Source organism: Typopeltis vanoorti, chromosome 17, assembly GCF_054136105.1.
Source record: "Typopeltis vanoorti isolate ZY-2024b chromosome 17, IOZ_Tvanoo_1.0, whole genome shotgun sequence".
Classification (NCBI taxonomy): Eukaryota; Metazoa; Arthropoda; class Arachnida; order Uropygi; family Thelyphonidae; genus Typopeltis; species Typopeltis vanoorti.
This window is the reverse complement of record NC_143565.1, coordinates 53,644,998-53,672,451: the sequence shown is the minus strand read 5'-3', so window position 1 is coordinate 53,672,451 and position 27,454 is coordinate 53,644,998. Positions and strand designations below refer to the sequence as shown.

At 36.1% G+C, this 27,454-nt stretch overlaps 1 protein-coding gene across 1 annotated transcript; it reads left to right on the top strand.

Annotated features, from left to right (window-relative positions):
- The first annotated feature begins 541 nt into the window (after positions 1 to 541).
- Positions 542 to 26,519, top strand: LOC150097397 (dehydrogenase/reductase SDR family member 9-like). The gene is made up of 3 exons (XM_090407661.1): positions 542 to 863; positions 11,711 to 11,863; positions 26,011 to 26,519. The coding sequence occupies exons 1-3, from the start codon at positions 542 to 544 to the stop codon at positions 26,517 to 26,519; spliced, it is 984 nt and encodes a 327-aa protein (XP_090263787.1).
- The last annotated feature ends 935 nt before the right edge of the window (positions 26,520 to 27,454 follow it).

Here is a 27,454-nt window from a genome sequence, read left to right as displayed (position 1 = left end):
TCTGTACATACGATCGCTTTGCCTCACGTGATAATAACACAATTCTATTATTGTGTGAAGAGTTTTCATCCTATGAATCATAGTACTTGATTGACAAACTATTAATAAATGTATACATAAATTAACCATTATTACATAATAATGCTTCAAAAAACTTTTTTTTTTTTCTCACGCAAAAAGTTAAACAAGTTTGAGCGCGGTTAGTAGTTGGAAGGGAAACAAGCGTTCGATGCTGTTGGCACACTCTCCCTCGATGAGTCTTTGGACTCCTTGGAGGTGTCACATAATAATAATAATAATAATAATTTGATGACGCCGTTGCTTGTGCGGGCGAAAGGCAACAGGTTAATGTATGCCGCTAAGTACTGAGGATTTGACTGTCCGATACCTTGCTTGTGATCTGTGCTGTCCAGCATTTCAGACCTTGACGAACTTCAAGGTCAAGGTCATCTATTTCTTGATCTCCAAACGTGGCATACATACCAGAGCGAGCGAACAAATCGAAAACATAGCTTCTTCTAGTACAGTATATACTAGAACTATGTTGCTACTCGGATGGATCGTTCTACTGTTTCTCATTGTGATCCTATGGATAATTAAGCGACAGAAATGTTTACATCCAGCAAAAGGAAAAGCCATTTTTATCAGTGGCTGTGATAGTGGAATTGGTCATAGATTAGCATGCCATTTTGACGACCTTGGGTTCACCGTGTTTGCTGGTTGTCTAAGCGCGGAAGGAGAGGAATCAGTCAGGCTACGACAGAAGTCGTCAACCAAGTTGAAAATCATCCCACTCGATGTGACAGTAGAAGAGAGTGTTAGTAATGCTTTATCCAGAGTGGAAAAAGAACAGAGAGAAACAGGTAAGTATCTGTTGGAAAAGTGGGATGTAATTAGTTATACACACACCAGCATTTAAGAAGGGATGTAAAACGTTAGAGAGAGAGAGAGAGAGAGAGAGAGAGCAAAAATAACTAATATGAAGGGTGCAGATTGTATTAGACCAGTGGGGTCGCTACAACGTTTTTGTAGGTAGTGTTTCGATATCCTCTTCTCAATCGGTTATCAATAAACATATCCATTTAAATTCGTCACACACACACAAACTTAAAAACGCTTCTGTTTTAGAAGTCTTGAAAGCTTTGATGTGCTGTGTGCGAATTCTCAGGGAAAAAAAGCCAAAAATAAAATCCCAATAATAATCAAAACTGGTTCATTTGATCGCAATTACAAAAGTAACTGCGTTTATTTATATTAAAATAATAGTCCGTCATACATCCTTAATATTACAACCAGTGCAGTAACTAGGTTTTCATGGGACTTGATTTTATTCCCCGTTCCTTTTTTTTTTTTTTATTCCCCGTTCCATTTTTTTTTCTTTTTGAAAAAAAAAAAAAACAAAAACGATAGAAATAGAAATTTTGTTTATAAATATTATATGTTTATGAATCGGCCCCCACGGCAGCAAAATTTGAAAATGAAAATATAATACTGATTTTTTATACCCCGTTTTAGGGCCCCTTCGTCCTGGGCCCGTGCACCTGCCTAGTTACGGCACTTGCCTAGTTACGTCAAATGAGTTTGACGGTTGATTACAACCGTCAAACTCATTTCTAATTACGATATTAGAAAATAACCTGATTAATAATCAGAAATATATAAGCAACTGCGTCATGCCAATAAAAAATAAGCTGATTTGGTTTGAATGACAGTTGTAACAATGATGCTAGTAAATAATACGGATAACAGTGACACAAGTAATGTTCGCTGAATAAAAGTTGAGCATATGCTACTTCACTTTTATTTGGTTCGTGTGAGTCGTTAAATTAATAACAGCTTTTTTGTTGTTCTAAAATACCGTAGTCCGTTTCCCCCCTCCTTATCTGCGGTTAAGTTTTCCGCGGTCAACCCCAGTCCAAAAATATTAAATGGAAAATTCCAGAAATAAGCAATTTATAATTACATCGGCGAAGTGAATACTAGATCCAACATTATTTCAAAGCCAAATGTTTGTAGAAACTATGAAAGTTTCGTAAGTTGACCCGAGAGCTTACGAAAATACAATCCTCGGAATCCCTGAGTTGCATTAGCCCAAGTACGCAAGCTTAGGCAACTCCGGAATGCCAAGCTTTGTATTCTCGTAAGCTCTCGGGTCAACTTACGAAACTTTCATAGTTTCTAAAAACATTCGTCTTTGAAATAATGCTGGATCTAGTATTCACTTTGCCTATGTAATTTTACATCGCCGAAATGAAAACGTATGGCTCTTTCTTTTAGTAATAGACAATTCATAAATTTTAAATTGCGCACCGTTCTGAGTATTTCTCGGTTATCAGATCGACTGTTGCAGTATCTCAGTGCTTGTGTTCAAGTAACCATTATTATTATTATTATTATTATTATTATTATTATTATTATTATTATTATTATTATTATTATTATTATTATTATTATTATTATTATTATTATTCCTGACACCTCCAAGGAGTCCGAGGATTCATCGCGGGAGGACACCTACAACTGTCTCAACCACTACACCGAACCTCTACTACGAATCGTCTCCATCAACGCCATCTACCGCCCATTTCCACCACCACAACAACTGGTATTCTATGTCTGTAAATTGCGTGTGTTCTGAAGGACCGATTTGTCTGTATGCGGGATGAAAAATCCGAGTTTCCGGGAGAAAAAACCCTGCTACCTCCTTTATTTTACTTAATAAATGGCCCCAAAGCGCAAATGTTGGCAAATCGGATATGCCAAAGAGAAGCCGTTAAGTACTTTCTTTTAAGTGAAAAAGATGAAAGTTCTCTACTTCACAAAATAATAAATAAATAATAATAATAATAAAACGTATTCTAGGTTGCTAAGATCCCATTCATATTCATATTCAGATGACTTTTATTACAGTATGTTATTATTATTATTATTATTATTATTATTATTATTATTATTATTATTATTATTATTATTATTATTATTATTATTCCTGACACCTCCGGGACACCGCGATGAGTCCCTAAATATGTTAGAGACTCATCGCGGGAGGACACCTACAACAGTCTCAGTTGATACTTTCTCAACCACTACACCGAACATCTACAACGAATCATCTCCATCAACGCCATCTACCGCCCGCCTCCACCAGTACAACTAGTATTTTTTGTCTGTAAATTGCATGTGTTCTGAAGGAATCGTTATTAATTATATTATATAAAATTATATATATTATATATTATTAAATTATATAAAGAATATTTATTATAATTATTCTCTTTTATTATTAGTTATTGTTGTTAATCTGTTACTGTGCCTAATTTATAAATTAAACTTCATAGTAGATATGTATGTATAGGAAAAAACATAGTATATATAGGGTTCGGTATTATCCGCGGGGTGTCTTCGAACGTATCCCTGCGGATAAGGGGGCCTACTGTAATCGCTAGTAGTATACCTAAATATGTTAGAGATGCAACTGGTATTCCTAACTTCCATTCTAATTCACCAGGGCGCCTCGAGACTAGTTTCACAAAATGGTTGACAAATATTTTATTTTTAATTTATTAATATTAATATAATTTACTTTAATTTTTAATTAAGCATTTACTTTAAAATTTCATTTTAAAACGAAACGACAAAAAGTTGTTTTGTAAATCAAATAAAAATAGCAAGGCTTGTGTAGCTTTTTGTGATATGATATATGATATATAGTTTTTGGGGGTCTATTTTGTTCTTCTTTCATAGAAATCTTGCTTTCAAGGAAGGCCATATTATCGAACTTGTATTCTGCCGTCATATTTTCAACTCCTTCTTATCATGCATTTTAGTCCAAGTGGCCTTTCCAGTCTTATGTCATCGCTTTCATGGTCTTCCAGTTCTTCTTTTTCCATTTATTTTATATCCGTAAATTATTGTTGACAGTCTGCTTTTTTGTCCATTCAATTTAAATGTTCTAACAATTTTTGTTTATATTTTCTGATATAGTAGCTAACTACTTGTATATTCAGTGACTGTCAAATTTCTTCATTTATTTTATGGTCACAGTTGCTATATTTAGCTGTTTTTCTGAGAAAGTTTATTTCTGCTGTTTGAATCCGTTTTCATTCTTTATGGTCTATGTTGCACTTCCATATAATAAAGTTGGTTTAGACAGGACGTTATATAGTCTGATGCTGGTGTGTTTTGTACCAGGGATGGCTTAAAAATATATTATTTATTATGCCATTTAATGTCTTTTTCATCTTCATATGATAAATCGCATCCCAGGTGTTTGAAAGTTTTTACTTGTCCTAATATTTTATTATCTATCACTATTTCTTCTTACTGGGTTTTCTCCTTTCAAAGCCATTATTTTTGTCTTTACTTTTGATATTCTCACATTATATTGTTCTGAAGTTGCATTTAATGATTTGACGGAATCTCTGTAGATCATCGTCTGATGTTGCTAATACAATTTGATTATCTGTATATAGTAGTGTATCTATCTTTATTTGTGGATTTCTTTGTATACCAAATGGGTAATGCTGTTTCCAGATGGTTAGAATTATATATATAAAGTAGCGTTGATAGGGTACATCCTTGTCGCACTCCTCTTGATATTTCTTTCCATATTTCTTTCATTTCTATTCTGATATTTGTTTTAATTTGACTGCTATTTTAATTCCTGTGTATATTTCTTGAATAGACTGCAAGAAGTGGTCTGGCATACACTCATGTTCATAGAAACTGCATCAGCTACTGCAATCATTTTTTTTTTTTTTTGGTAATTAAATTTGAATGCCTATTTAAAAAGGGATAACATAATAATTGTCAAAAAACAATGAAGATAATACAACGTTTATATTTGTTATTAATACTTTGCTCTTTTTAGTACGAGATGTGACATAATTAAGAAATGACAACAAATATTTCAAAATGGAGTGGAGTTTTACTAACATTCAAAGCTAAAAATTCACTTTTTGCTGTTTACTACTTCGTGGGTGCTCCTCTTGCCTTTATTACAGCTTGGCATCGGCAGAGCATTGACAAAATCAATTTCCTGATGGATACAACTGTCAATTCATGGTTCCAATCCCTTATAATGGTTTTCTTGGGGCTCCCGAAGTGTTTTCGGCTTTTTCTTATGTATCCTGGGGTTGAGATCTGGGCCGTTTCCTATCCAAGGTAATCTCTGAATCGAGTGTTCATTGAGCAACTTATAACCCAAAACAAAAACTAAAGCTTTGGTACATTTTAGGGTTATAATAGCATTACATACGCTTTTTTGCTCTATGACAAGGAGCAGAATTATCCTGAAGGATGTAGTTCGTCGTTACAGTAATTGCTGCCTAGTGATAGTAGGCAGCAATTCTACTAGTATTTTCTAGTATACTTGTGCATTCAGTAAACTTTTGTGAAATGCAAGCGACCAACACCATGATCCGACATGCAGCCCAGATCATCTGACTGGCTGAGAATTTGACTGCTGACACCAGACAGTGATCTTCTTCAAACTGTGTGTCTGCCTTTTTCTCGTCAGAAAAAATTACTCTTTTCCACTGATCAGGGGTCCATTTGGCATGCTCATTACACAATTTTAACTGAGTAAATCTCATTTATTTGTTAAGAAACTTGATTAAAACGAACTTGGCTTCAAATACACAATTCGAAGCCAAGTTCGTGAAGTTTGGCCACCGCAACTGTCGATGGCTGAGCTGATGCGCTGTTGTGCCTTTTTTTTTTCCAGAATTTTTTCATGTAATTGGAATTAGGTTAGCGTAGTACACTCGATTTATAGATTGGTACTTTTGATGATAATCGATCATTATTATCTTCTTGGAATCCCAGAAGATTGATGCCATTACTTAGCGAGCCGATGGCATTTGCTTTGCTTTGCTTTCTTCGAAGGTGGAGATTCGGGATATTTCCATGTTTTCACGGTTCTTTCGTCTCCGGTTTGTAGTGGTGCATCCAAGTTTAAACAGTATAAACAAATCTCATCAGAAAATCGAATGGATTCCTTAATATTATCTTCCGGTCCTCACTCATTCTGCAGATGTGTCCAAAGCTTCCGTTTTATAATCTTCTGCATTAGATTCTCTTTTGTTGTATCTTCCGATAGAGCTCTTCATTTGTGATTTTCTGTGCCCATCCTATTCTTAGAATCTTTCTGTAACAAGTTCTTTCAAATGCCAAAATTCTTTTTCTTGATTCATTATTTATTACCCATGTTTCAGATCCATACAGTACACCGCTAAAGATGCATGTTTCCAGTACTTTTAATTTGGTTTGCAGGCTGATCACTTTACTTTTCCAGATGTTATCCATGGCCTTCAGATTTTTTCTTCCCTTTGCAATCCTGATCTTTATTTCTTTTTCACAGTCCAAATCAAACGTCATTTTACTTCCCAAATATGTGAATTGTTCTACATTTTCTATATCAATTCCATCCACTTGCATCTTTTGTTTCATGTTCTTCTCACCAAATACCATTGTCTTTGTTTTTTCCAAGTTCATAACAAGTCCAAATCTCTTCCCTTCCTCATTAACAGTTGTGGTGTTTTTTGCAGTTCTCTTTCATCTTCTTCAATAATAACAATGTCATCTGCAAATCTCAGATTTTTAATTCTCATTCCGTGTACGGATATTTCTTTTGCATCGTCCTTCAGTTTGTCCATTGCTCTTTCTAAATGTACGATGAAAATGTTTGGTGATATTGGGTTCCCCTGTCTGATACCTCTGCTTGTTCTAAACCATTTCCCCAAAGTATCACCTATTCTAACTGCATTCTTATAAATATCTTTTAATAGAGCTATTAATTTTTTTTATCAATTCCATAGGATTCCAGAACTGCTAATGTCACTTTCTGGTCAACACTGTCAAATGCTTTCTGAAAATCAACAAAGCAAAAATATATGTTTTTGTTTTTTTTTTCTTTTTTTCCCTCTGCTATTAACTTCATTGTCAAAATCTGTTGAACTGTAGTTCTGTCCTTCCTAAATGCTGCTTGCTCGTCTGCAAGGTATGCTTCTAATTGTGTTCTCAATGTTTCTGTCAATATCATCATCACTTTACCAAGGGGACTTGTCATGGCAATTGTTCTATAATTTTTACATTCTAGCTTATTTATTTTTTTTGTATAATGTCACTAATATTGATTTCACCCACTCCTCTGGCATTTTCCCTTCTTTCCATTACTGTAACCATACTTTCACCACCATATTTAATCATCATTTCTCCGGTGTGATGTCATCGTTACCAGGACTCTTGTTGTGTTTTAGCCGTCCTATTATTTCTTTCTACCTCTCCTCTTAAAATGTTCATATCATGCTCATTATCTGCCGGTGATATCTGCTTCAATTCTTCAGTCAGTTTCCCAACGCTATCTAAATCTAATTTTTCTTCATATAACTCACTACAGTATCTTGTCCACCGCTGTACAATTTTTTTCTTTATTCATAAATACTTTGCCTTTTTCATCTTTAATTGTGGTCTGTTTTCGTTGCCACTTTCTATTAATGGTTCTGATAATTTTGTATACCTCCCTTGTTTTATTCTCTCCATAGCATTGTTCTATATTGTTGCATTGGGCTTCTAACCATTTCATCTTATCCATTCGGACTGTTTTTTTTCACTCATTACACTTTCTTCTATATTGCTCCTCTATTTGTTCTGCTATATCCCTTCTTATCTTCAACATTCTTTTCTCCTGTACTAACTTCAATGTTTCTTGTCTAATCCATTTCTTCTTGATCTTCTCTTCTTCTGGTACTGTTTCTTCAATTGCATCTTATATCGCCTTCATTACTCTTTTCACTCTTAGATTCGAGTTTTTTCTTTCTCCACACTTTTAAGTTTCTCTTCTAAGACTGTTTTGTACCTTTTTCCTGTTTCTGCTGCACTTATTCGTGCTGTATCTCTTCTATTCTAATGTTGGAGTTTATATTTCTTTTTTAATTTCAATTTGATGTTTGCAATCACTAAACTATGGTCCGGGTCTATATCCACTCCTTGAAAAGTCACTGCTGTACTGATGTTATCCATCTTCTTTTAATCGTAATCATATCATGTTCTTGATTTTCCCATCATTTGATCGTCACGTCCATTTTCTGCATTCCTTTTGTTGGAATCTTGTGTTACAGATCATCATCTCGTGGTCCAAAGCAAATTCTAACAATTTTTCACCTCGTTCATTTCTGTCTCCGAAACCATATTTTCCCATGACTCTTTCCCAACCATCATTATCTATTCCAATCTCCTTCAATAATTAGCACATCTTGCTTTGGTATTGTTTCTATTGTCTCTGTCAGATCTTTGTAAAATAAGTCAATATCCTCATCTGTGTTGTCAGATGTGGTGCATATATCTGGACTATTGATATGTTAAATGGTTTTGCCTGAAATCTTGCTACTGTGATTCATTCATTGACTGGTTTGTAGCCTAACAGTGCCTCTCAAGCTCTTTTGTTAAGAAGGAAGCCAACTCCTGCTTTCTGCTTGGTGTCATGTCCTGACACCAAGTTATATTACTTCGCATCCATTGATCTCTCCAGATGATGTCCATCGCATCTCCGCCAATCCTAGTATACCACACCGATATCTCTTCATTTCCTCACGAAGTAAGTCTAATTTTCCTGATATCCAGAGACTGTCCGCACATTCCACGTTCCTACCGATAACAGTTCTGTTAGTTTCAGTTTCTGTTTCCTTTTGGTATCCAACTTTTCGATCCAACCCCGATCGTTCGATTGGTATCACGGCCTTATTAATCCGAGCGACGCCCGAGGCCGGCATGTTTTACTTGTTGATCCTATTGGCATCAGATAATAATCGTGTTTTTTCTTTACAGTCAGAGCATCGACACTCATCTGACCGACCCTCCTCCTTTATCCAGGCTTGGGACTGGCATGAGACCACTAAGGATTCCATGGCGGAGTTTTTTTAGTGTCGAGCTTAAAAAAAAAATTTAAAAAAAACTACAATAGAGAGAATAAAGATGAGTACATCCTAACTAGTAAAAGAATTCCGATAGATTATTTATTATTCATATATATATTACAATTAACGTTTGACACAAACACAGGAAAATGAACCTCCCATCCTGAGAGATAAGGTGGAAGTAGCTGTTAAAAATATGCAAAGTGGAAAAATTGAAAGGTAATTATGGGATTTATACCGAGATGATAAAGAGAATGGACAGAGGAGCGATTGAAGTGATGCTGAGATTATACAATCGAATTTGGTCTATTGGCTGGTCAATAGATTGGATGAAAACAATGTTCAAAGTAATCTATAAAAAGGAAGCGCCAAGAAATGTGAAATTATAGACAGTAGCTTTATGAGTAAACGCAAGTAAAATCATGCTCCATGTTAAAGAAAGAATCAATAATCACTTGAGGACTCATATTACTTTAGAACAGGCTGGATTCGTGACGAGAAATATATCAGAAATCAAATCTCAGATACCTTATTGTGAAATCAAGAGAATTCCGTAGCCATGTTTTATTTTACACCAGAGCCTTCGCGTAAAAAAAAAAAAAAGAAAATTGCAGTGGGAAATGATGTCTAAGTCTTGCTTTCCTTTACATCTTATCCAGATAATAAGTCAACTTTACAACAACAAGCAAACATTAAGAATTAAATAAACTTTATTAGATTGGTTATGTTTATAAAAAGGAGTATTGCAAGCTTTTATACTATGTCCTAGACTCTTCAATCGGTATGGTGAGGAAATTATTAAGAGATGTCTCGAAATAGAGGCATATCAACAGGCGTCTTAAAAATTAATAATTTAAGGTATGCTGATGACATAGTATTAATAGTACTAACAGAAAATTAAAAGAACAGGAATGAACTCCTCGAAAGAAAAGAACGTTAGAGTTTGACGTATGGATTTTGTTTTTATTCAAGATTAACTTGAGTAAACCAAAACTGACGATCCAAGATAACATAAATGGAAATACTTCAGAACTGACCTATATAGATAAAGTTGATCAGTTTATCTAACTGTCTGATTGCTCTCTCCTACAGGAGTCATATGGTGGAATTAAGAAGACGAATTACAATGGGAAAAGCCGCAATGACTCAACTCACCATGATGTGGAAGAATAGAGAAATATCTAAAAGAAGATCAGACCGGTCAATCCTTGGTCTTCTTTGTGGTTCTCTATGGCTGAGTCTTGTACACATGAAACATCCCGCTATATATCTCGACTGTTAATAAAAGAGGTTTCTCTCTCTTTCCTGCATGGATGTCTTTTTCTTTCTTTTTTTTTTTACTTTGTTACTTCAACTCTTCAATCAAAGATGGAGGAATTGACGTTTATGGGAAAAGGCGCAGACAATATTCCTTCCTGAGTATATGTGATTTATGGAGAAGTTGAGTGTAGGAGAAGGCAAGTGACCAGTGGTGTACCAGAGGGGTCAGTACTCGGTCCTCTGTTATTTAATTTTTAAATGATTGATATATGAAATGAATTGACAGGAAATATTCAGCTGATGATGCTTCTGCAGAGATTCTGCAGAAGACTTTAATAGACTGGGAGTATGAACAAAGGTAAATGGCTGCCAGCTTAACATGACCAAGTGTAAGGTGATGCACTTTTGGAGCAGATCACATTGATAGAACTGAACTGAAGGAAATTGATAAGGCCAGGAACTCGGGGATGATGCAGATAGGAAGTTAAAGTTGGCATATAGGAAGATAGTCAAAATAGCACGGCTTAAGAAATTACGACAATACCCTTCCCAATAATTAAGAGAAACAGCTTTAGATGCTGCAATAATTAGTTATATAAAGATGCAACCATGACCACGACCATATAGTGCTCAGCAACTACACGCACAGCATCTTTCCCGAAATATATCACGAAAGAATTTCCTGTTACCGATGGCACAATGGCCACAGGAATCCATGTTATTTGAACTAAAATACATAAATTGCACACTCGTCTAAAGGGAAAAGAAAAAATCTTTATACAGTAGAAGCGTTGCAAAAACTCGAGTAATTTTGCAAGTGCTTGCACCTCTTTGCACCGCTTAGGTCATTAAAGAACGTTGAATTCAAGGATGTTACTTATTCGTGAACCATTAGTCGAAGGATTTCAATTCAATGTAATTGAAATCTTTCGACTGTCCCCTCTCCCTCCGAAAAAAGACCATTTTATGAATGATAATTTCCATAATGACTTTTTGGAGAATTTGGGCATTGTTGCAGATTGTTTCCACTGCGTTGAGAGTTCACCAGTCCCTTGACAAGTCCTTTTGTTTACCCATGATCTACAAATCGTGAACTGGTTATGCTCCAAGAATGGAATATTCTTCTGAAAACACATTTGAATCTGCTTTTACAGAGACTGTTCACATTCCCATTAAAGATATATGTAAACGTACTACATCAAAGAAAATTAAAGGAACCAAAGAACATATGCAATTTACAGACAAAATAATATTGTTGGTGGTGATGGACGGTTGATGGTAGTTGCATGTAGTGGGTGAATTAAGTATTATGGGAGACGGTTAAATGTGTGTGGCAGAGTGGGGTAGTGACCTTCCCTCGATCAGTCGATATTTAGATTTATTTATGTGAAAGCAACTATCTTGATTATAAAGGAATCACATATACAGATCCATGTATACTGATGATACAGGGATCACTTCCCATATTAATTCATTATTTATCACATGCAATAAATAACAAAATATCGTAACATTTTTCAATGAAATTTTTGCAGGTTTATGGGCCCTCATAAATAACGCTGGCATATGTGTTTATGGAGAATTTGACTGGTTGACCTGGAATCAGTGTCAGAATCAAGTAAACGTCAATCTCTTGGGTACAATGAGACTCACTAAAGCATTCTTACCTCTCATACGGAAAGGGAAGGGTAAGTAATTAGATCTGCAGTATTTATGGAGATCAGGATTCTTTATTGTTGATGGACATTATAAATTTAATAGAGTAGCTGGTGGCTATTATAAAATTTTAATTACCATTTAATATACCTATAAAATTTTAATGAAGTTACTGGATTGGAATCCACTTCTTTCCAACAAAAAGGGCATAATCGTTACCGACTGAGTGACCTAAGTTCAGACTATATAGCAGGAGTGGCCAACTACGCGAGTTTTTGAAGCCAAAATAATTCCAGTAAGACTTAGAAGAGCCGCAACCTTTGAGCGATGCGATGGTACGGGAGTAAGTAAGTGTGTGCATATCGAAGTGGGTGGTGGAGAGGTAGGGATGCAAAAGCCTGCCCTCCACAACATGTTAGTTACACTTCTGCTACTCATCTATCTGTATCGTTCAACATATTGTTGCGTGAGTCCATTGACAGTTCTTGTTATCGTTGAACTATTTTTCAAGTGCTTAGAAATGTCGCATAAGAAACGTAAATATGAAGAGGAACACAGAAGTTTTAGGTCAGACTGGGAAGAGGAGTTTCTTTTTGTGAAACGACAAAGTAAATCAATGTATGCCATATGCCAAATGACACTTGCGCAATTTAACGTCAGCAATCTTAATCGTCATTATGACACGCATCACAGTAATTTTAATAAAGAATTTCCTCTTGGCATTGATCCCAGGCGAACTAAACTTTCAACTTTGAAAGAAAAACTTCATGGTCAGAGTAAATTGATGTCCATGTTTACTAAAGAAGCTGATGTTACTACCGAGGCTTGTTTTATTTTAGCGTTTAATATTTTTAATATTGAACACGCAAAACCAGGGCCGACGCTACCATTTAGGTAAACTGGGCAACCGTCTAGGGCCCAAGCCATGAAGGGGCGCAAAAGTTCAAGCTATGCTTTATTCATACTTTACTAAAATATCAAAATTAAATAGTGATATATGATTTAGGTATCGATTCTTTTTCCTTATTCCTCACACATCACACTGTTTTACTATTTAACTATTGGTTCTTTTTTGTTCCTTACCTAAATGATTTGAACTTACCGCTTTTTAAAATTCAGTTAAGATAAATATTTTAAAACGTTAACATTTTAAAATATTATATTTCGGTATTTTCTAACTTTTTTTTTTTGTAAACGAATTATAACAGAGAATTTTCAAATTAATTAAAAAAAAAATAAAAAAGCCTTATTAATTTACCTATTAATTTAACCTGAACGACAATTTTATTTTGTTTAATGTCAATTAGAAACATATTAGTTTATGAAATAAGGGGCGACCTTGTAAACTTTGCCTAAGGCGCAAAATAACCTGGCACCGACGGTGCGCAAAACGTCCGTACACGGAAGGAGAATTTGTGAAGAAGAATATTGCACAAATAATTTCAATCTTAGACCCGGATAATAAAAAACTATTCAAACTGATTGAACAGATGCCAGTCTCCAGGCATACAATTGAGAGGATTGGTTTGGTTTGGTTTGGTTTATATAGTTTATTTGGCACAAAAACTACAAAGGTCATACTGTGCAATACTAAGGTTACACCTATACATAAGCAGTTAAAGAAAATTGTAAACAATATTCAAAATTTCGATATATGCCTGTACAAAAATTAGATTCCACAAAGCAGCATCTACATATAAACAGGATTGCTGCAGATGGCACAGCAACACACAAGATTAAAGGTCACAGCAGTACAAAAATTGTCAAATACAAGTTAATAAACAAAATGCATGTACAAGACACCAAGCGGTATCTTGATGCGGTATCTACATATGGATAAAATTATAACAAATGTTTTTACAGCAGTACATATATAGGCAAACAGGAATTATTATACAGTACAATATGCATGCATAAAAATTAAATTTAGTAATGTGGTATCTACATATAAACAAAATTACAAGAAGGTTATACAAGTATACAAGATGTCCTACAGCAATACATAATTAGTCGAAAAATAACCAGTAAATAATATATATGTACAAATGGTAAGTTAAACAGTGCAGTATCTACATATAAACAAAATTACTGCAGCATTTACGGCAGTATATAAATAGATAACAATACAATTAATAAACGAAATGCATGTACAAAATCAAGTCAAGGAATGCAGTATCTACATATAGATAAAATTACAACAGATATTATTACAATAATACATAAAGAGTCAAAGAAGAATTATTATACAATATGTATGTATAAAAATTAAGTTTGGCAATGTGGTATTTACATATTAACAAAGTTACAACAAGGTTACACAAATTTACAAGATCGAAGGCTACAGAAATACATGATTGGTCAAAAATGAATACATTAGTACTCATTACTCAACCTCTGCACAAAAACATCAAACATTACAGATTTTCTAATATATACATACAAAAGCTAAATGAGTCAATACAGTATTTACATATAAACAAAATTACAATCAAATGTGTTTGTATGAATTAATTCTTTGTAAAAAATTAAAAACCTCATGCAATCTGCCTGAGTGTTCTGGCCAGATAGGCAAAACTTTCATTCCTCTCACGTGCAAAGCGCTGGCATTCCACCAGAATATGAAAAGTAGTGAGATGTGCATTGCATTTTTCACACGTAGGAGGGTCATCAGCCCTCAGTAAATAAGAATGTTTAAGATGACTGTGACCTATGCGGATCCTAGCAAGAACAACTTCCTCTCTTCTCTTTATACGTTGACTAGAGTGCCAATGTTTAATTTCGGGTTTAATGTCATATAATTTGTTTGTTAATGCTTCCTGCCATGATGACTGCCATTGAACAATTAGCTTTGATCTCATAATCTGCCTGTAGTCTGTATATGGTACTCTCAAACAGTATGTGGAGAAAATATGAGCTGATTTAACAGTTGCATCTGCAGCTTCATTTCCCTTAATTCCAAAGGGACTGGGAATCCAACACAACTGAACATCAAAATTAAGGATTTTCATTTTGTGAAACAGGTGTGACACCTCATAAAGTACTGGATGTGGATTATACATAGGAGATAGACTGTAAAGTGCTCAATGAATGTATATATACACTTTTGGTAGCAGTTTTCTTTTATATGCACAAGTGCAAGCTGAATGGCATGTAATTCTGCTGTATAATTACTGCAATCAGGTGGGATCTAGTTGGAGATAGTAATTTCAGGAAACACAACAGCACAGCCAACAAAGGTATTAGTTCTTGAACCATCAGTATAAATAGGCAAGAAATCAAAGTGTGCTGCTCTGTGTGCATTAAACAATTGGCGGTAAAAAGATGATGGAGTATGAGACTTCTGCAGCTGACAGAGTGAGAAGTTGCAGGATGGCGTGCAAACCTGCCATGGTGGGATGCTGTTATGCTAAGTGTAGGCAATGTTGTCAACATTTATACCAACAGCTTGTACATTCTCTTTAACACGCATACCAAAAGGACGTATGACAGTTTGAAGTGTGTGGTATTGAGCTTCCCAATATAGAGAAAAGAGACTAGTCCAGGCAGGATGATCTGGGAGAGATTTTATTTTTAGGGCATAATTAAGAGATAACTGTTTCCGTTAAGTGATAGAGCCGGTTCATTTGCTTTGAGTGGGTGATGTGCAAAAGGCACGCGTAACTATCCGTATACCCTGATGATGGATGGAATCCAACCATCGCAAGTCACTCTGTCTTGCAGAACCATAGACTTGAGACCCATAATCCACCTTTGAACGTATAATTGAACGGTAAAGATGGAGCAGTGAAGTTCGATCAGCGCCCCACTCAGTAGAGGATAAAGTGCGAAGGAGGTTCAAAACTTTCTTGCACTTTTCTCTTAGTTGACAAATATGTGCTAGAAATGTAAGTTTTCTGTCAAAGATGAGTCCCAAGAACTTGGTTTCTGTAGCTATTGGAATAACAGCGTATCTCATTCTTACTTCATGGTCTGGGTGAGGAGTGTGTTTACGATACAAGTGTACACAGACACTTTTTTCTGTTGAAAACCTATACCCATTATTAAAAGCCTACAGCGAAACATGATCGATCGCTTGCTGAAGTTGTCTCTCAATTACCCTCATGTTACGAGATTGACAGTAAATTGTTAAGTCATCAACATATAGAGCGTTGTCTACTGTGGGAGGAAACTGTTCAGTGGTTGAATTAATTTTAATAGCGAAAAGTATCACACTTAAGACAGAGCCTTGCGGAACACCGTGTTCTTAATGATATGGTCGAGATAGCGTACTTCCCACTCTGACTTGGAAAGTTCGCCTGGACAGAAAGTTTTTAATAATTATAGGAAAGTGTTCTTTGAGACCTAGGTTATAGAGGTCTTTTAATATGCCATATCTCCAGGCTGTGTCATAAGCTGTTTTCATGTAAAAAAAAAGACTTAAACGAGGTATTCTTGCTTCAGAAATGCATCTCTTATATAAGTTTCTAAACGAACCAAATGGTTTAAAGTTGAACGATGTCTATGGAACCCACATTGTGTATTGGAGAGAAGACTGTTGTTTTCTAAATACCATAGAAGTCTGGCATTAACCATTTTCTCTAGTATTTTACAAAGGCAGCTGGTCAGAGCAATGAGTCGATAATTATTTGCTTGTGTTCGATCTTTTCCTGGTTTTGGGATAGCAATGACAATCGAGTTATGCCAAGAATTTGGAAACTCTTTCTCTGCAAGTATTCTATTGCATAATAAGAGAAGGATATCAATAGAAGATAAGTAGATGTTTTATGATTTCGTAATGGATGTCATCAGGCCCTACCTACTGCACTAGGGTAAGACAGTAAGAAAGCTCTTTTTAGTTCCTCCTTAACAAATGGCTGATTCTATGGTTCAAGAATATTGGTAGAAAAATTTAGCCTTTGTTTTTCTTGCTGCTCTTTCAGAGTTAAAAATTCAGGAAGATATGAAGCTGTTGCTGAGATTCTGGCAAAAGTTTCTCCCAAAGTATTTGCAATGGTTTTGGGATCAGCAATAACACTTCCATTATGGTCTACGGTAGAACAAACAATGTGTTTTATATCTGCCTTTCATTTTACGGATTTTATCCCATACAATTTTTGAACTGGTCATTTGATTAATTGATGTAGTAAATTGGATCCATGATTGTTTTTGACTCTGACGTCTCACATAACATGCTTTGACTCGAGCACATTTGAAAACTATGAAGTTTGATGTGGTGGGAATATCTACGAAATATATCCTATGCTCTGTGTTGGTCTTTTTTGGCTGTCTGATATTCTGGGCTCCACCAACGTTTTGGATAGAGCGGAAACGAGATGATGCTTTCGGGATGGAGGCTGCTGCTGCCTGCACAATGCATTCTGTTATATACTTTACTGCTTCACTGATGGCATTAGCATTAAATTTTTCAAGATGAGAAAAAGTGTTCCGGTCAGACCGGTCCATTTTCCATATAGGTGTCCGTGTGGGTGAACATGGTTCCTGTGAAGACATTGTGCAAAGAACAGGGAAGTGATCACTTTCATATACGTTCTCTTCAACGCTCCACGTGAGCAGTGGAAGAATGGAAGGGGAGCAGATTGTAAGATCAATTGCAGAATATGAACGGGTAGGCATATGGAAGAAAGTATTGAGTCTATTATTTAAAACAGAGAGGTTATTATTATCACGGATTTTTTCAATGATTCGACCTCGTCTATTAGTGCTGGCACCACCCCACAGAGTATTGTGACAATTAAAGTCACCCATCAAAAGTATGGGTTCAGACAATTGCGAGATAAGGTTATCAAGATCAATTTCATTTAACTCAGCACTTGGTGATAAATAAATTGAACATACTGTAATAAGAAATCCCACGGAGAAGTGAATCGCTACCGCTTCCAGAGCAGTATTAAGTTGGACATGAATGAAAGGCATATGACTGCCCACTAGGACAGCCACCCCTCCATGAGCAGGACCACATCCAGTTTTGTCTTTGTGTACAACAGTGAAATTCATAAAGGTAGGATCCTCGTTGGCTCTTAAATACGTTTCACGTAGACAGAAACAGAAAGGTTTGTGTTTCTGCAACAAAATCTTGATATCATCGACATTCTGGCAAAATCCACGACAGGTCCATTGTAAAAATATTCCTATTGTTTTGATTTCATAGACTTGTCTGGTTTTCGGGAGGTTGAGGGCTTCCTTTTTCATATTTATAATTATCAATTGTTTTGGGGAAGTATGGATGGTCAGTGTCCATCTCTTCTTCTGGTACGGTATTCAATATGTCTGATGTGTTAGGGACAGTTAGTAGGTTTATTTTACTTTCAGTGGATACCGATGTATCCATTTTTTTCTGTTGGAGTGTATGGTGGCTTATCTTTAAGTGATATCTTTGCCATAATTTTTTGATAAGTGGGACCATTTTGGGAACTGTCTCTGGAGTAAGACCATAGGTCATATGATTGGTGAGCTTAACGGAGAAGCATTCGCGATCATAAGCTTCAGGTATGGTGAAATTATCCGATGGTGGAACAGACATACAAGTTTGAGTTGCTGTTGGTACTTTCTTAATTGTTACCTTCTCAGCACAAGAAGATCTCAGAGCAGGTGTGATACCAACAGCAACTCAAACTTCTATGTTTTGCTCTGTTTTCATTCTTTGTATTTCTTTTTCGTCTTTCCATTTCTGATTTGCACGAGAGTAAGCTGGATGACCGTTGACAGTTGACACATTTAGTTTTTTTTGCACAGCAAGATCTGTTATCATGCTCGTTACTGCCACATCGGGCACATGTAGTAGAACCACGAGAGACATCTTGGACATGTCCATATCTCTGATATTAAAAGCATCTCAGCGGGTTAGAGATGTACATTCTAACAGGACAAGTGAGATACCCTGCTTTTACAGATGTTGGAGGTTTAGGTGTGTCAAAAGTAAGAATGATGTTCTTAGTTGGAACCAGGCGACAATCCCTACATATCAGGATGCACCTCACACTTGTTACTCCTTGATCTTTAAGTTCTGAACATATCTCCTCATCAGGAACATCAAGGAGATCCCATTTTGATATCACTCCTCTACATGAATTGACAGAACGCAATTTCTTAACAGTTTCGGGAGGTCCTTGCCAGTCCTTCTAAACCCTTTTGAATAAAGAAGGGTGACATTTTCCCTATTGGTCTTTCACCTGTAGCATGGATGATTAAAAATGCTGGTACATTTATACTAGTATCATATATCTTCTGTTTCTCACTTCTGTTTCCATATGCTGCATCTACGGTATCAGCACTTGGTTGGGACTTTGTTAGGGCTCCTGAAACATTTGAGGATGAAGGATTCATGCTCAATGAGTTTTTTGGTTCTGCGCCAGAGCTCCCACCTATCACGGAGCCACACATGGACGCCCACTGCCTGGCAAGCAATAAGTGCACTCAGGAGTGGAACGCCAGGGCTACCCTGGACGCTATACAGGCACTGCAGCATGTCTAGGATCCCGACCCAGACCATGGAGTGAGAGACTTGCTGCAACACCGTTGACCCTTGCAGGCAAGCTCACGAGCCGATTGATCCTGGCTGAGCCATCCAGGACCGCTCTTCTTGCCGAAGCAGAGGCCAAAGTAGTGCAAGACTACCAGGATCCGCCCTTTCCGGATGTCTACGGATCGCACCGCACGGCAAACACGGCGGCAGGGCGTTGGATCCCAGTGATGGTGGTCTAGAAAAAAGGATAGTGAAAAAGAATACGGGAAGAAAAGCAAAGGAAAAAAGAAGAATGAAAAGGGCCAGTACCATCACTGGGAGGTCCCCTCCACTACGAACAAGTGCCCCACATGGAGGGGCATTTGAGAGGAGAATTTCCGTTATCATTGCTGACATTATAAATAACTTACACCATAACTTGAAAAACTCTGCTGCTTAGGCTGGCTTTGGATAAATCCACGTATATTTAGACATATTACAACTAGCTACATTTGTCCGCATTGTATCTCACGACTTGGACGTCAAGGAAGAGCTATTGGACTTAAATAACGTTAAAAGATACACGTGGCTCTGGCATGAAAGAAGAAGCTCTCAATGTTGCACTTACAAAAGCTTCGGTATCGCGCGAAAAAATCGTCAGCATTGCAGCTGATGGTGCTCCAGCTATGAGGAGTGAAACTAAAGGGCTCATGAGGCTCCTTGAGAACGATGATTCATGTCCTGCTTTCTTACCTGTACATTGCATTATTCACAGGGAACATTTAGTGGCCTACTGTTTTAAATTTGAACACGTAATGGAAGTAGTTCTAATAATTGTCAATTTTATTCGTTCAAGTGCCAAACACACCAATTCAAAAGCTTTGTCGGTGAGTTGAATTGTGGCGAGATTCTTAATGACGTATCATGGTTTTGCTTAGTAAGGTGGCTCTCAGTTAGCAATGTATTAAACAATTTTTGTTGTTGTTGTTGTTAGACCCAATCAAACAGTTTCTTAGAGAGAAGAAATTTTTCCCTCATCTCGAAGACACTCAGTAGTTGGTTAGACATGGCATGTTTCACCTATGTTTTCCAGATATTAAACAGTTCACTTCAAGGTAAAGAAAAACTAATAACCGATCTCTCACAGACCGTGCTCAGCTTCCAAAGCAAACTGCAACTTTTCCAGAGGGACTTGGACAATAAAACTTTCAGTCACTTCGTTTGTTTGGAGAAAATATAAATTCGCCAGGAGTGGAATTAGAAAAGGGATCTTAAGTTAGCAAATTAAATGAGCTGGCCGAAGAACTCAACAATCGATTTTGTTACCGTCTAGAACTTAAGTCAACATTCGTTTTTTTGGAAAATCTTTCCTCATGAACGTGCTTGAGGGCGGTTGTCCTGTTTCAAAACTAAATGTGATGGATGTCGCAGTTGCAGAACTTGAGCTTTTGTAACTTCGAAAAGACGAAGGACGGAAGCTAGTGAAGCAAAGCAGATGCTCGGTAATTGAGTTTTTGAAGCAAGTTCCGGACCAACGGTATCCAACGCTTAAGCAATGTGCCAGAAAACTGATTTTTGCGACCACGTACTCTTGTGAAGTGCTGTATTCGACTTTTAAATTTATTAATTCTAAACATAGATCTGTTTTAAATAGAGAACACTCAATGAGCTTGTAAGAACTACTTTGACTAATTACACATCTAATTTTAAGGAGCTTACTAAGAAAATGGATACAAAGAAGGCCTCTACTAGTAAATAAATAACTAAAAGTATCGTGTTTCGACTTTAAATTATTCTAATTGTTCAAAGTAAACTTCATTTAATGTTTCGAATTAAACTTTTGTAATGCAGTCATTTTTATTAACCCTGTTTTTCTCTCCCTCTTCTCTCTTTTTTTAATATATTTTATTTTGTTCCTCTTCTTTTTTTGTTTATTTTTTCCTGGTAGAGCGTGAAGAGCAGCGTGACGCGATCCGCATGCTGCTCGCGAGCCACGTTGTGGTTACCCCTGCTATATAGCCTTCCTTATTTAGGATTGATTACAGGTTATGACCCCATCCTCCTGTCTTACATTTAATCAAACGATTGTATCGTAAATCGAAGAAATTATGTAAATAGATATAATTGTTCTTTACCTTTTCTTAATTTGAAAATCAGGTCATAATCCAAAATTCGGCAATTACAGGGTTTTTTTTTTTTTTTTTTTACCAACTCACATACATTATTAATTACAATTTATACGATATGTGTACACTTGCGCCCTCATTGGGAAATCAACACCCTCGCCACATCTCGGACACTCGCGTGAACAGTCACTTGTATGTATCAGATTTGCAATATAACAATGGATTTTTAGAAACAAATTTCTATTGTAGAGTGTCGATCAAGAAAAAAAAAAAAAAAAAATCAGCTAACGCCTTTTATTTCCTTATAGAGAGTAGGCGAGGCCGTTTAAAATGTAAATAGAACTTATGAAAATTGTTGTATCTTATTACGAAAATGTGTATGAATAAATGATAGAATGTTTGTAAAATTACCCAGCAAAAATATTTCGTACTAACTTATCCAGGAAAAAGGTACCAGATCTGAAAAAAAAAGTACTTAATTTTTATTTGCTTTCGTTTCACTCTATTTAGGGCATTTTACGATATTACTACCTTATTATCATAGATGAACTCGATGTAAAACCGTTAAATTAACAGATGCACAATAAATATGAAAAGAAAAAAGTCAAAACTCCTCACTGTAGTCATTTGTGAATCCAAGAGCTGCAGTTGTCAATCATCAATAACCTAAGTCCCAATTCTAATTCTAGCACTTCACATGTGTATTAATTTACCATATAATTTTTAGTCTCATTTTAGTCTTTAAAATAATGTAACATTTGAAATAGTAAAATCTATAGCTGATGAATGTTTTAATTTTTCTTTTGTCAAAAGGAGTCAATTCATCAAAGTTTTTTTTTTTTTTTTTTTTTTTTTTTTGAGATTTCATCGTGAATCTACAGCTAACGCATTTTTATAATAGTTACATTTAGTGCGTCCACACTGTATTTTCTTAGCAATTTCACTATCAGGAGCAATTGCTTTCAAACAAAAGCAGATTGTGTTCGGCATCCAGGGCCGTTCCGTGGGTTTGCGTCGCCTCGCCCCGCGTCCATTAAACATTAAAGGATCGTAAAGGATTACGAATCGTTTTATTATACTGCACACTAAGAGGAATGTATATTAAAATAAAGTAAAAACACAAATAGTAAAAAAAGAGCCCTTATTTTTATATAATAAACAAACATACTCCTATAATGTAACATGGAACACAACAAGAAAAGAATAAGAGACCCTCAGAATAACTCAGCGTGCAATAGACGTAACATCAGCAAAATGAAACTTGTTAGAAACACGGAACTAAGAAAGTGATCAGGCATAAAAGATATGGTAACTGCAGTATATGAAAGCAGGATGAGATGGGCAGGTCATATAGCCAGACTCAGGGATAACAAATGGACATATAGAATACTCAACTGGCAATCAAGAATAAAGAGAAAAGCAGCAAGACTACCTATAAGATGAGAAGATCCACTAGTGAAATCCGTGGGTATAACATGGAAGAGAGAGGCTCAAGATCAAGATCGTTGGAGACATCTTTGTGACCTGCACTCATGGAGAAATCCTGGGTGAAACAGAGGTCCATCAAGAAGAAAACTCGAAAAACTCCTAGAATGTTTGTTCAGTGTGCTGAGAGCAGTATTAAAGTTGTGTTGAAGCTCTCAGCACACTGACAAGGTGACAAATATGCACAAACAGTTCACTGTATTATTTATTTCCTATGTTTTATGAACGTGTTCGATTATACCGCCCCTAAATTGTGCCACCCGGGTTCATTGCACCCTTTGCCCGGTTCGGCAGGGGCCTATCTGCATCACATGCACATAATCTTAATTCTGCCTCTTTAATTTGTTTTTCCGACTGGTATTTGGAACTGGATTTAAACAACGACATTATACCTAGTGTGCTTCTTTTAGATTCTACGTTCTGCTAGTGTTTTGGAGTGTTTGCATAACGAATCAATAGACATTTGCTACCATTAATGCTTATATCACAAAATTTACAATAAGCAGTGTGTCCTTTACTTTTACCTGAACTGATCCAGGATTTAAGAATGGGATCCTCCAACCATTCTTCTTTGAATTTTTGCTTATATGATTTTTTTCATCTTTTTAGATGAACCTTGTAAGCCTGAATCTGAATATGAATCATAGCTATTATCACTTTCTCTTTTATCTGAATGACCTTTGTCAGAGTGGGAAAGGTTTTGAGGTCTTCACTTTCAATGGCTCGTTTAGGTACTTTACTAACTGATGCACTACACATTTTCCGCTGAGACTTAGAATCAAATTTAAATTTAGAAAGTTTTTCTTGCCACTTGTCCATGTTTAAAAGGAAAATCTAAATAATAATATTTTCTATGAAGAATTAAACAAGTTTTTCTTAATAAAATTTATAAAAACATTGGATTTCTTATAACGCGCGAGAAGTGTTTGAACAGCGAAGAATATATTTTCATTGGCTAATGCCAGTCGGATTGCGTGAGTACGGTCGGGGGGGGGGGGAGAGAAGACTAGCGAACAGTGAAAGGGGTAGGAAAAAAAGAGAAATTATATTCTTGTGTCACTGAATGTGACATATGGGAAGGTGGGAGAAGAGAAAAATATTAAACTCATATGTCTAACTCGCATGTTATTGTTATTATTATTATTATTCGAAAGGGAAAAGTACTAGAACACTAAAAAATTATAAAAAGTACTAGATCTAGTACGAAAGTACTAGTGGTGGTTACCCTGCACACGACACAACCGATCAACTCTGCTACCTGCACTCTGCACAGTAATATATCAGCTACAGCACAACGTCATCTGCTGCTACTAATATAGGAGGATGGTCTGAAAAGTTCTTGGCCTAACAATGAAAAAACGAATTTATAATTTCAAAATCATTTTAATTTTTCAACATAATCTCCCTTTCGACTAATACATTTATTCCAGCGATGCTCCAGCTCCATTATAATGTCCCTGTAGTGGTTCTCAGTAAGATCTGCAAAACACCCCATTACAGCTGCAATCACCTCTTGATTCGTAGAAAAACGCCGCCCAGCGAGAAAGAGTTTTAGTTTTGGGAAGGGATAGAAGTCAGAGGGAGCTAAATCTGGGAATGGGGTGGCTTTTCTAACAATTCATAGTGCAGATCCCTTAATTTTCCCATTACCAAAACGCCATTATGGGCATTGTCCTGATGAAAGATGATTTTTTCTTCTGCAAACTGGGTCTTTTCACACAATGTTTTTCTTCTAGTCTGGTTAAAAGATCGGAATAATATTCCCCGGTTATTGTTTCACCCTTTTCAAGATAATTAATAAACAAAATGCGTTTAGCATCCCAAAACACCAGCAGGAAAGATCATGGCATTGTCTTTGTCTTCTTTGGCGCTGAACAACTGGCTTCTGTCCACTTTTTTGACTACTGTTTGGATTCTGGTGTGTAATGGTGAATCCATGTCTCATCCATAGTAATAAACCGATGCACAAAATCAATTTTTATTCTTGTTGAAACGCTCTGATCACTGTTCAGAGATTTTTATGCGAGTGCGATTTTGATCTCTGTGAGCAAGCACGGCAACCATCTTGCGCAAAGCGTTTTCATATACAATTCTTCATGCAAAATATATCTTACATGTTCTTTTGAAATGCCTATAGTCTCAGCAATTTCACGCATTTTGACTCGCCTGTCATCCAATACCATATCGTACACTTGATCAATGATTTCTCGTGTTGTTACACTTTTTGGACGTCCTTCACGTGGATCACCTTCAAGGCTGGTACGGCCCCGTTAAACTAGGCAGTCCATTTCTTAATTATCGACAATAAGGAGAAGAGTGCCCATAAACTTTTATGAACTTCGAATGAATTTCTTTTGGCGTTAAACCTTCTTTTACAAAGAATTTTATAACTGCACGATACTCAATTTTATCCATTTCAAGGGACACAGACAACACTTTTGCTTCAGACAGCTGTATGAAACAAACTACTTGATAGAATGACTTGCAATTTCACAGCGATGCTTATGACAGATGCACCAACTTAGAAAAAAAAAATCTTGCTATAGTGTTTCCATCTATGGTTGAGGTCGAGAACTTTTCTGACCACTACCCTCGTACATTTTGTCTGTAAATTGCATATGTAGTAAAGCCGATTTGCCTATATATGCGTAATGAGCAACCACATACCCTGAGCAAGTGTGCCCAATTTTCTCATTTATTAATCCTGATCTGATGAAAACAGAAATCAGCCAAGCATCAACCAAAATTTTCCTCTTCTTCTGGTGCCTGGTCTTACCAGAGTAACGCCGATCATGCTTCGAGTGAAATGGCTTTATTGTTTCTAATCAAAACTCAAGACGTCATTCCAAAAATGAATCACTTCACTTTGAATAAAAGGAAATTAAGCCTAACGTTACTTAACAACTCTCTTGTTCTGCTCACTTTATGGTGAATAAATACTAGAAAATGGCTTCGCCTTATACACGAAATTTTAAAATTTATTTCACTGTTTTAATCAATAATAAGCAATGGAAAATTACAAAATAATAAAATGATATATTCAATATAATAAAAATAAGAAAATAAATCAAGTGTCTCAAACATCATATTATATTTATTTATTTTTATTATTATATTTTATTTTTAGGTCGCATTGTAAACATCACAAGTGTGAACGGAAGTTTTGCCTACCCTGGACTCGCCGTATACTCCGCTACTAAATTTGGTATTGAAGGATTTTCGTCTGCTCTCAGGCAAGAAATGAAAAAATTCGAAGTTCATGTGGCAGTCGTACAGCCCGGCGACTTTGCTCGTTTAACTTGCATCATGGATTCTCACCAACGCAATGCAGACGATATGTGGCAAGAAATGACGGCGGAAAAAAAGGATTTGTACGGGGATTATTTTTCTCAGTATCATCGACTTACTCTAGCCAACTACGGAATTACGAGTCCGAAGAATTTTGAATCTTCGAGTCTTCTTGATGACGTAAAACATGCTGTAATGGCAAAGTATCCAAAGTGTCGGTACACTAGTGCCCCCTATGTACAACGAATGTTGATGGCGCTGTTTACTGTATTTCCATTTGAGTGGACAGAATATATTATTGCATGCTTATTTAGAATTGTTTTCAAGATCCGAATGAAAAATGATTAATGGTGGCATCTTGGGGATTATATTTTAATAAACCTTTTGAAGTTTTTCTGTTGACTATGCTCGCTATGTTGACTGAAGCAGTAATGGTAAACAAATGTTGTATCACAAGCTCTTAACCCATTTCTAATAATGAGTATTACATTATTATTAATTTCTAATAATTTTATGCCAACCTCACATATAAAAGAACGCAAAAACTTTAATGTCATGTACGGACAAATGATTAGGACGAAAGAATGTTGACGTGTTTCGGGGCACCCAAAGACTACACTGAAGGTTGTAGTCTTTGGGTGCCCTGATGAGAAAGAATGAGGGAGGCTGTTCCAAAGAATAGAGGTAGATGGAATGAAGGAGAAAATGAGAAACTAGTTTTATAATTTCGGAGCCGAACCGTTTACATGTGTTTAATGGCAACTGCTTTTTTAGGAGAAAATGATCGGTAGCCATGTCACAGAGCAGAGCCCATAAAGTGTAATTAAAATTGAAGAGGAAATAACATAGCACAGAAAATAAAATTTTGCGTGTGTGTGACAGAGAGAGAGAGATAAAGATTTATTTACCCTGCCAAATGTGAGATATTCCAAGTTTGGTTGTACATGTGATAACTTATTTTCTTGAGCAGAAGATGTTGTATAGTTGTAGAGAAATGTAAGACCATTTCTCTTGTTGGCAATGGACAAGCAACGTGTTGTTCAAGGCAAGTTCAATCTTTTAGTCAAACTAAACCTAATCTTGACTAGATATTTGAAAATTATCAAAAAAAAAAAAAAACCAGTGGTGAGTGGGGAGAGAGTAGAGTGACACCTTTCTTATAAGAAATTAAACATGACTGCATTTTGGTAATGTTCATGTTCACTACATTGTCCTCACCAGGAGAATGTTAAGAAAATTAGTGTTTAAGAGATTAATCATAAAAGATTTTGAGGATGAAATCA